This window comes from Oxyura jamaicensis (genome assembly GCF_011077185.1).
Source record: "Oxyura jamaicensis isolate SHBP4307 breed ruddy duck chromosome 22 unlocalized genomic scaffold, BPBGC_Ojam_1.0 oxy22_random_OJ189, whole genome shotgun sequence".
Taxonomy (NCBI): domain Eukaryota; kingdom Metazoa; phylum Chordata; class Aves; order Anseriformes; family Anatidae; genus Oxyura; species Oxyura jamaicensis.
In genome coordinates, this window is record NW_023304586.1 from 1 (window position 1) to 9,574 (window position 9,574).

The following is a 9,574-nucleotide window of genomic DNA, read 5'->3' on the forward strand; positions in this document are numbered from 1 at the left end:
GCTCCGCCGCCCCAGCACCGCGCCTGCACCCTGCACGGGGGGCACGAGGAGCTGGGAGGGGGGGGTAGGGCTTAGGGCTGGCACCGGGGACTTTTGGGTGTGGGTCAGAGGTCCCCCACGTCCCCTCCCGCGGAGCATCCGATGCCTTTTGCTGGGCCATCAATATTTGATAGCGGCGAGGAAGGAGAGCTCCGGGCTGAGCAGGCTGCCACCAGCGAGCGTCAGCTCGTTTTCTGCTTTGCTGGGCTCCAAGCAGGAGGGATCCTCACCGGTGGGCTTGGTTTTGGGGATCAGAGCGGGGTTTTCGGGCGATTCCCTGCTAGGGGGGGCTGCGGGGCCGGGCAGGAGGTGCCGACGTCCCCGGGTGTGCCCCAGCCCCGCTCCTCTCCTGGCGCAGATGGGGGCCTGGAGGAGATGGTGGAGGAGCTCAACAGCGGGAAGGTGATGTACGCCTTCTGCAGGGTGAAGGATCCCAACTCCGGCCTGCCCAAATACGTCCTCGTCAACTGGGTGAGCGGGGACGGGGACAGGGACGCACGCTGGGGACCTCCCCCCGTGCCAAAAAACACCCGGTGGCCAAAAAAAACACCGGGTCTCCCACAGCCCGGCAGCACCGAGGTCCCCAGGTGGCACCTGGGGACAGTTTTCCAGCCCAGACTCAAGGTGCTGCTGCTGGAGAGACCCCCGTGGGTGGAGAGACCCCCGTGGGCTGGGACCCCCCCGGTAAGTGGCTGCCGATGGTTTCCCTTGCAGACGGGCGAAGGCGTCAACGACGTGCGGAAAGGAGCCTGCGCCAACCACGTCAGCACCGTCGCCGGCTTCCTGAAGGTCCGGTGGGCTCCCGGTGCCCCCCAACCCTTCCCCTGCCATGGGGTGGTCCCCGAGGAGGTCACCTCGAGGCCACCCCCCTGAGCCGGGGCTGTCCCCGCGCAGGGCGCGCACGTCACCATCAACGCGCGCGCCGAGGAGGACGTGGAGCCCGAGCTCATCATGGAGAAGGTGGCCAAAGCCTCGGGGGCCAACTACAGCTTCCACAAGGAGAGCAGCCGCTTCCAGGACGCCGGACCCCAGGCCCCCGTGGTGAGTTGGTGTCAGGAGATGCCTGAGACCACCTTAGAGCCATCCTGCGGTGCCGTGATGTGCCGGGCACGGGGCTGGACGGAGCTCGGGGTGTTTTTTCGGGGGGAGCTCGGGGGTTTTGCTCAGCCCCACCACGCTCTGCAGGGCTCCGTCTACCAGAAGACGAACGCGATGTCCGAAATCAAGAGGGTGAATAAAGATAATTTCTGGGCCAAAGCCGAGGTGAGTGCCGTGCTGCTGGGCTGCTCGCTGCCCGCCGAAGCCAAGCTCTGAGGGCTGGGGGGCTCTGGACCTGACCCGTGCGCGTGTCCTGGCAGAAAGACGAGGAGAACCGGCGGCTGGAGGAGAAGAGGCGGGCGGAGGAGGAACGGCAGCGGCTGGAGCGCGAGCGGCGGGAGCGGGAGCTGCAGGAGGCGGCGGGGCGGGAGCAGAGATACAAAGCCCGCTCCAACGAAATCGAGGCCCAGAAGTGAGTCCCTGGTGGTTGTGACGTGTCCCTGGCTCACGCTCCCGTGGGACAACGGGAGGTGCAGAGAGAACCTTCTGGCCGTGTGTCTGCCCTCCCCGGGGCTGGGGAGGCTCCAAGCATCGCTCCCCGCAGGCAGAGCCTTCCCCAGCTCCCTGGGGCAGCTCCTGCTGTGCTGTCCCCGTCCCCGCGTGGCCGTGGCACTAAGCACCGCTGTCCTTTTGTCACCCTCTGTCACCGCAGGAGGCTGCAGCAGGAGGCGGAGAGGAGGGACAGGGAGCAGCAGCAGCGGGTGAGCCTCGGCGCCAGGGTCTCCGAGGGTCTCGGGGTGCTGAATCCAGGGGGTGTCCCCCCTGTTCGCCCTCCGCCACCCCTCCTTGTCCCCATTTCTGTGGTCCCCGGTGGGTGGCTCCGTGTCACCGACCCCTCTTGTGCCGCAGAAGGAGCAGGCGGAGGAGCAGGAGGCCGAGCAGCGGAGAGGCTTCAGGAGAAGCGAGTCGGTGGAGAAAGCCCAGGTGCGCTTTGCTGGGAGGGACCCGTGCTGGGGGGCTGCTCCCGGCCCCTCGGCCCCTTCCAGCCCCCCCAGCCCCTGCTTAACCCCCGGTTCCCGTGCAGGAGGCGGCGTCGCTGATCGCACAGAGGCCGGTGAACCCCCGGGACATCTTCAAGCAGAGGGAGAGGTCGGCACCCGGGGACACAGCAGCCGCTGCCCAGCCAGGTGGGACACGGCGGTGGGCACCGGGGGGCTCCCAAGGTGTGGAGGGAAGCGTTAACACCTGAGACCGCCAAACCCATACCCCGCTGTACCCGGGAAGCTTTAGATTTCTTCTTTTTTTAAAAAAAATGAGACGTACTAATGCCGGAAGGGAACCCGGCCCGGCTGCCTGCCGTCCCGCCCGGCTGCTCGCGCGCAGCCGACGAGACCGAGCCGCTCCGCGGGGCAGGAGCCAGGAAGTTGTGAAAACCAAAGCTGAGGCTGCAGCCGAGGAAGCTGCTGCTAACACGTGATGTGCCCGGGCCAACATCCCCCCCCCAGCAGCCCAGCCCCCAGAGAACGACTCCAATTAGTCCAGAGTAACTCGTGTTCCCCGGTTTTGCGGAAGGAGCACGAGCGCACCGTGGTGGCGCGGCCCCGTGCTTGTTTGCGCTTGGAGGCACCGATGGGCGAGATAAGAGTGGCAGGAAAATCCCCGGGGAGCTGGCACTGCCGGCCTCGGAGCTGCTCTGCTTCCCCGACACGACGTCGGGGTTGGTTTCTTGTTTGCTCGGCTGCGGCGCTGCTGTAACCAGTCGGCAAACTCGTTTTCTGCAAGAGGGACCGGAGCTGGAAAATCCTGCCGGGGAGGCGAGCCCGGTGGTGGGCAGACGGCAACCAGGGGTACCCGAGCCCCCTCCTCCAGCACCTCCGTCTCCTTTTCCAGGCAAATTGCGCAGCCCCTTCCTGCAGAGGGAGGCGAACGCGGTGCCGAGCCCCGGCCCCCCGGCGCAGGAGACGCCGCCAGCATCGCCGGTGCCCGCTGCAGGTGCGTGCCTTCGCTGCCGGGCCGAGCAAAGCTTTTTGCTCTACCTCTCCGAAGTGTCCCTGGAGCTGGCAGCGGGTTCTGCTCGGTTTCTGCCTCGTCCCCATCTTCCTGCGCCTCGGCAGAGAGCAGGCAGGGTTTGGCTTTGGCTCGAGGTCTGAGGGTGACGCTGAAGCCAAGGGGGAGGATGGGGAGCGGAGGGGACGGAGCCGGGCTCTTTCCAGCGGTGCCCAGTGCCAGGCCCAGCGGTGCTGGGCACAAACTGGAGCCCGGGAGGCTCCCCCTGAGCATCACGAAGCGTGTCCATGCTGGATGGGTGCTGGAGCCCTGGCACAGGTCCCCAGGGAGGTGCCAGAGCCTCCTCCTGGAGCCTTCGCACCCGGCTGGACGCGGTGCAGGGCTCTGGGTGGCCCTGCTGGAGCCGGGTGGCACCAGAGGGGCCCGGAGGTGCCCCCAGCCCCCCCCACCCCGCGGTCCTGTGACCTCTCCTGGCTGAATGCTGGCGTTCAGCCTCTGGCCAGGGCTTTGCCATCCACGCTGAGCCTTTCCCCGAGGCCGCTGCGGTCACCACTAGATGCTGCTCTTGGCCAAGGTCTCGGCGCCGGCCCTTCCCCGCTGCTCGCCGCAAGCGGCGGAGCCTGGCTATGGCTATTTGCGTCTCTGGTATTTTAGGAAATGATGAATCTCGGGCAGGCTCGCTGCCTTCCCCATCGGAAATGCCGCCTCTCGGCCTTTTTAGGGCTCCCCAGCCCCACGCTTCTCCCCGTTGCGGGGTTTGTGCTGGCTCAGCTCCCTCCCTGCAGCGTGGGGACCTTGGGGACAGCGGCGGGGGGGAGCAGGGAGCGGGTTGGTGACGCACGTTCCCCTTGCAGGGTACAACTCGAGCGCCCCGGAGCCCCCTGCGGACGAGGCCGATGTGTACGAGGAGCCGCCGGACGCCTCGGCCATCTACGAGGAGCCCCCTCAGGTTGGGTGGCACAGACAGGAGGCACCCCGAGCGTCCCCGTGGGTCCGAGCCCCGCTGGTGCCCTGGGGGCTTTTTATCCCCCAGACCTCCTCCTCCTCCTCCTCCTGCTTGCACATCCCAGGGCAGCGGGGCCAGGGAAGGCCGGCTGTTCTCGGCAGGCAGCGTCAGATTCTCCGCTGTGTAATAGCGGGGTTGTGTCACGCTGCAGCACTTCCTTTGCAGATGTGGTGGATGCTCGGTTTCCTCTCTTTAGCTGGGGGGGAGACGTCCTGAAGTGTTCTGGACGTGGCTTTTCTGGACGCGGGGCTCCGGGGTGGCCACGTCCAGCAAACCATTGTGCTGGGGGGGACGCTGCTCGCCGGCCGCATCCTGCGCCGTGGCAGACACCGTGCCCCGGAGCCTGGCTCCACCTAACGAGGCACAGCGTCGTTAACACCCTTTTCTCCCTCCCGAAGGACCACGCTGATGGGGCCAAGTACGACTACCCGGCCGAGTACCAGCAGACGCCGGACCTGGCGGGGAAGGGGCTGTGTGCCCGGGCGCTCTACGACTACCAAGCGGGTACGGGCTGGGGGGGGCTCCTCCGAAACGGGGGGCGCGGGGCCCAGAGCCGGGCAGGGCATTGCCCATCGCGCTGCAGCACCCACGACAGGGAGCATCTCCCACCCCCTGCAGAGCTGGGAAAGCAAGTGAAGGGGGACGATGCCCTCCCTCCCTTTTGCTTCCTAAAATCTGTTTCTCGCTGTCCTCCCTCCTGTCCCGGAGCCAGCTTTGCCCGGATATTTGTGTTTTGTAACGTCTGAGCCGCCCTGGCTGCCTCCAGCCCTGGCCGTGCCAGCAGCCCGTCCCCAGCACCGAAGGAGGGACACCCGAGGCGGGCGGGGGGCTCGGGGCAGCCCCGGGGGGGGCCGGGCTGTTCCTCACCGCCCCCCCCCCCCCATCTCCTTCCAGCTGACGACACCGAGATCTCGTTTGACCCCGAGAACATCATCACCAACATCGAGATGATCGACGAGGGCTGGTGGCGGGGCTACGGCCCCGACGGCCACTTCGGCATGTTCCCCGCCAACTACGTGGAACTGATCGAGTAAGGGGGCGGCGGGGGCCACGGCAGCTCCCGGCCCCCCCCGGGAGCACTCGGCTCCAGCCTGGTTCTTCCAAGCAGCGCGTGGCTTTCCTTCCTTCCTTCCTGCCTTTCTTCCTTCTCTCTGAGTGACGTGCCATGGCCCCGAGCCCCCTGACCCTGGAGCCCCCATCGATGCCCCCCCGGGGGCGCTGGCAGAAGCTCCGCGGCTCCGTCCCGGCGCGGAGCAGCCGCCTGCCCCGCGGGCTCCCCTTCCTTCTGGCCTCTCGCACGGTCCGACCCCTCGCAGGGAGCCCAGAGCTGCGGCCAGCGCTCGGCTTCCCAGCCGGGGAGGAGATCAAACGAGGCCAAAGTGGGGGTTTTTGGCAAAAAGCTGTGAGCGAGGGCTCCCCCCCTGCGTGCCCCATTCACTGTGAACAAGGAAGAGCCCGGCCCGGCTGCCGCCTTCCTCAGTCGCCTCCAGCTCCTTTCCCTGGTGTTGCTTTTGGAACAAAGGATGCGACGGGTTTTACGACGGGTTTTAGCGATGCCGGGGCCGCTCGTGCTCCCCCCCCGGGTCAATAAAAGGGCTTTTCTTTGGTGACGGCTGCACAGGACCCGGCCGTGCCCCTGCTGCTCTGCGCCACCCTCGGGGTCCCTGCTCTGCACTCCCCCAACCCCGTGTCCCGCGGTTAACCCCCACCCCTGTGTGTTAAGGCTCTTTGGCGTGATTTGGGGTGAAATGGTGGTGTTTTGGCACAGGGCTGGCAGAGGGCACGGGTTTTTAATGTCAGCCGCCAGCGCTAACGAGGCACCTTTAATAAGGGGAAGCTGAGCTGGGCGTGGGGCTCGGTGCCGGTTTCGCAATGGGTCTGGAGTTGTGGCCGCGCTGCGCCGAGCGGGTCGGTGTGCCGGGGGGTGAGGGCAGGGATAATTGGGTGGGTAATTAGTACTGGTGCTGCCGATGAGTCTAACGAGGGAGGGAGGTTTGCTCAGGAGAGCAGCCAGAGACCGCAGCCGGAGTGAGCAGGGGGGGGTCTGGGGGCACAGGGGACTATAGGGGTGCTTTGGGGAGCTGGGGACACTGAGGGTGAGGGGGGTGCAGGGGACCCGGGGATAGCAGGGTGTGGGGACACCAGGGTGAGGGGACCTTGAGGGGGTGCCCCCGCAGCCCCTTTGCCTCCCTGTGACCTCAGCACCCATGGGTGCTGCCGGTCTCTTTGCCATGGCCAGTGTCACCCCCAGCTGTCCCCAGCCCCACGTCCTCCTGCCCCCCGGGCTGGCGGCAGGACACGGGGCTCAGCATCGGGCCTTTATTCACCAGGGCACGGGTGCAGGACGGGGGTGGCACGTGAGCATGGCAGTGACAGGGCACGGGGGTGGCACGGGGACGTGGCGTGGGCACGGCAGTGACGTGGGGGCACGGGGCAGGGTGGAGGTGGCAGAGGTACAGCAGCAGAGCGGGTGGGGGGGGTGGCAGGGGACAGGCGTGGGTACAGGGACAAAACGGGCTTGGGGACAGCAGGGGATGGGGCACGGGAGTGGCAGCGGCGTGGGGATGGGGTGGCAGGGGGGTGGAGATGGAGGGGACATGGGGGTGGCTTGGGCATGGAGGTGGAGGGGGCACGGAGGTGGCATGGATGTGGAGACGGTGGCATGAGTGATGGCATGGAGGTGGCCTGGGGGATGGCCCGGGGGTGGCCTGGGCTTGGAAATGGCCTGGGGGTGGCAGGGACACGGGGATGGCCGGAGGGCACGGGGATGGCTGGAGGGCACGAGCACGTCCTGGCCCCGTGGTGCCCCCCCTCACTTCCAGTTGGTGAAGAACTGCTTGAAGAGGGGCGTCTCGCAGCCCTGCGGCAGGATCTCCACCTGTGGGACGGGGACACGATGGGGACGGGGGACGAGGGGACGTCACTGTGCCCCTCCCCCCCGGCCTTCCTGTGCCCACCTGCGTGCGGGGCGAGTAGCCCATGCGGGTGATGGTCTCCTCGGCCACGCTGAGAGCCGCCTGGCGCTCCTGCTCGTTGGCTTTGCGCCCTGCGGACGGGGACGTCAGCCTTGGTTGGGAGGCCCCGTCCCCTGCCCTGTCCCCGTCCCCTGTCTCTGTCCCCAGGCACCTTTCCACACGTAGACCTTCCCCCCGGCGCCCGTGTCCAGCACGAAGCAGTCGTCGGGGCAGAGCAGGCTCTGGCTGAAGGGGCTGCTCCTGGCCACCTCGGTCAGGTCCATGCGCCCCGTCGCGTCCGACACCTGCGGTGGCCGGGGTGTCACCACCGCGGTGTCACCATCGGGCCACCCCCGTGTCCCTCTGCGTGGCCCTGTGCCCCCTGTAGCCACTGCTACCCCCACAGCGTCCCTTGGCCATGCCCAGCCCTGTGTCCCCCCCCTACAGGGGCCACCCCAGCCCCATGGCCACCACAGCGTGCCCCAGCTGTGCCCAGAGGATCGTGGGGTCACCCGGCATGGAGAAGACCTTCAGGTTCACCAACCTGACCTGAGCCCCATCACTGTCCCGTGTCCCCAAGTGCCACATCCACAGCTCCCAGATACCTGCAGGGATGGGGACCCCACCAGTCCCCCCGCAGCCCCTTCCAAAGCTCGGCCGCCCTCCCCGTGAAGAAATTCCTCCTGACGCCCTATCCAACCCTCCCCTGGTGCCACGTGCGCCATGCCCTCACGTCCTTCTCGCTTGCCACCAGCCCACGTCCCCTCAGGGCCACCACAGCGTCCCCATCCCGTGCCCAGCCCCTCGCTCCGGGCCACGGTGGCCTTGCCTTGTAGAGGACGGCCGTCCCCGCGCTCTGGTCGGCCGCCGCGTCCTCCTCGGGGCTGCCCTCCTGCAAGCTGGGCTTGGGGCCCAGCACCTGCGGGGTGAAGACACGGCGTGACAGAGCCACGGCAGGGCCACCCACGTCCCCTTGCCTCCTACGAGCCCTGGGGACACGCGGGGCCCGCGTACCTGCAGCATCTCCGGTGGCTCCTCGCCGTCCACCACCACCTCCAGGCGGGCCTTGCCGCCCCGCTCGCCGTCCCGGATGGCCGCCGCCAGCTCCTGGGCCCGGCTGCGCTCCAGGACGTTGCAGCGGGCCCCACACCAGGTGAAGATGGCCTGGGGACACGGAGAGGGACAGCGGTGGCGGGGTTGGCCCGCACCAGCCTGGTGGCCACCGCTAGGCCGAGGGTGAAGCAGTCGCCGGGTCGGGGACGCCCAAGGGACACCTCGACAGATGGACACCCAGAGGGACGGACAGACGCCCACATGGATGAACGGATGCCCCGGTGGGTGGGTGGATGGACAGACAGCCCTACAAATAGACGAGGTGCCCCAGTGGATGCCCAGGACAGAGGAACAACCCAACAGCCTGATGGTGAGAAGGACAGACAGCCCAGCAGATGGACACCCAGAGGGACGGACAGACACCCACATGGATGAACAGATGCCCCCATGGATGGATGGATGGAGGGAGGGATGTCCAGAAGGATGGACAGACAGCTCCAGGGATAGACAAGATGTCCCAGTGAATGCCCTGAAGGACAGAGGAACAACCCAACAGACCGATGGTGAGGACAGACAGACAGCCCAACAGGTGGACACCCAGAAGGACAGGTGGACAACCCAACAGACTGACAGGACAGACAGATATGGCCACCCAGAAGGACAGGTGGACACCCAGAAGGACAGATGAACAACCCCACAGACTGATGTTCAGGACAGACAGATGCCCCAACAGGTGGACGCCCCAAGGGACAGGCAGACACACCCCTCTGGATGGAGGGGAGATACACCCCGATGGGCTGATGGACAGACATACGGACACCCAGGCGGACACAGGGCACTTGCACCAAGCGGGGAGGGGCCGGGGGGCGGTGGGGCCGGGTCCACCCACCTCACCCAGGTCGAGGACGAAGCAGTCGCCGGTGTTGAAGCTGGCCCAGCTCAGGTCCCGCTCGGTCGCCCGGATTTTCTTCCTGCCCTTCACCTGGTAGAGCCGGCGCACGGGGCCGGGGCCAGCACCGGGGCGCACGGTCCTGAAGGCCGAATCCACGCCGCCCTCCTGCCGGCACGGGGTGCTGAGCGCCCGGCGGGGACACCGACCGCTGGGGAGGGGTGGCCAGCACCCGTGGGGGGTGCCGAGCACCTAGGAGGGGTGCTGAGCACCCAGCACGGAGACCGGGCATCCGGAGAGGCTGCTGAGCGCCATGGTAGGGGCGCTGGGGGCCTCAGAGGAGGTTCTGAGCACCCAGGGGTGATGCTGAGCACTGGGGGTGGGCAGCACCCAACACCACGTGCTCGGTGGGGAGCAAACGGGGTGGGGGTGGGGGGGGGGCCACGGGGGGCCTCCTGCGCCCCCACCGCGGATGCTCATGCACCCATTTGGGAAGCTCAAACACCCACCAGAGTTGCCCAGGCACCCATTTGGGATGCCCAGCACCCACTGGGGACGCCCAGCACCCACTGGGGACGCCCAGCACCC

General features: G+C 67.5%; 2 protein-coding genes across 2 annotated transcripts in view; one reads left to right on the forward strand and one right to left on the reverse strand.

Annotated features, from left to right (window-relative positions):
• The first annotated feature begins 126 nt into the window (after positions 1-126).
• DBNL (drebrin like) lies at positions 127-5,713 on the forward strand. Its single transcript, XM_035312828.1, has 12 exons — positions 127-510; positions 754-828; positions 934-1,080; positions 1,225-1,302; positions 1,398-1,549; positions 1,790-1,838; positions 1,987-2,061; positions 2,162-2,264; positions 2,968-3,069; positions 3,939-4,033; positions 4,489-4,594; positions 4,985-5,713. The coding sequence occupies exons 1-12, from the start codon at positions 142-144 to the stop codon at positions 5,122-5,124; spliced, it is 1,491 nt and encodes a 496-aa protein (XP_035168719.1). The 5' UTR covers positions 127-141; the 3' UTR covers positions 5,125-5,713.
• A 682-nt stretch (positions 5,714-6,395) lies between these two features.
• Positions 6,396-9,574, reverse strand: part of CAPG (capping actin protein, gelsolin like) — a 4,062-nt gene continuing 883 nt past the window's right edge. Inside the window, exons 5-11 of the mRNA XM_035312829.1 lie at positions 8,987-9,154; positions 8,059-8,208; positions 7,874-7,963; positions 7,217-7,349; positions 7,048-7,136; positions 6,875-6,968; positions 6,396-6,830 (exon numbers count right to left, since the gene is read on the reverse strand). Coding sequence (XP_035168720.1) covers positions 6,903-6,968; positions 7,048-7,136; positions 7,217-7,349; positions 7,874-7,963; positions 8,059-8,208; positions 8,987-9,154 — 696 coding nt within the window. The 3' untranslated portion in view covers positions 6,396-6,830; positions 6,875-6,902. The remainder of the gene's footprint in view (positions 6,831-6,874; positions 6,969-7,047; positions 7,137-7,216; positions 7,350-7,873; positions 7,964-8,058; positions 8,209-8,986; positions 9,155-9,574) is intronic.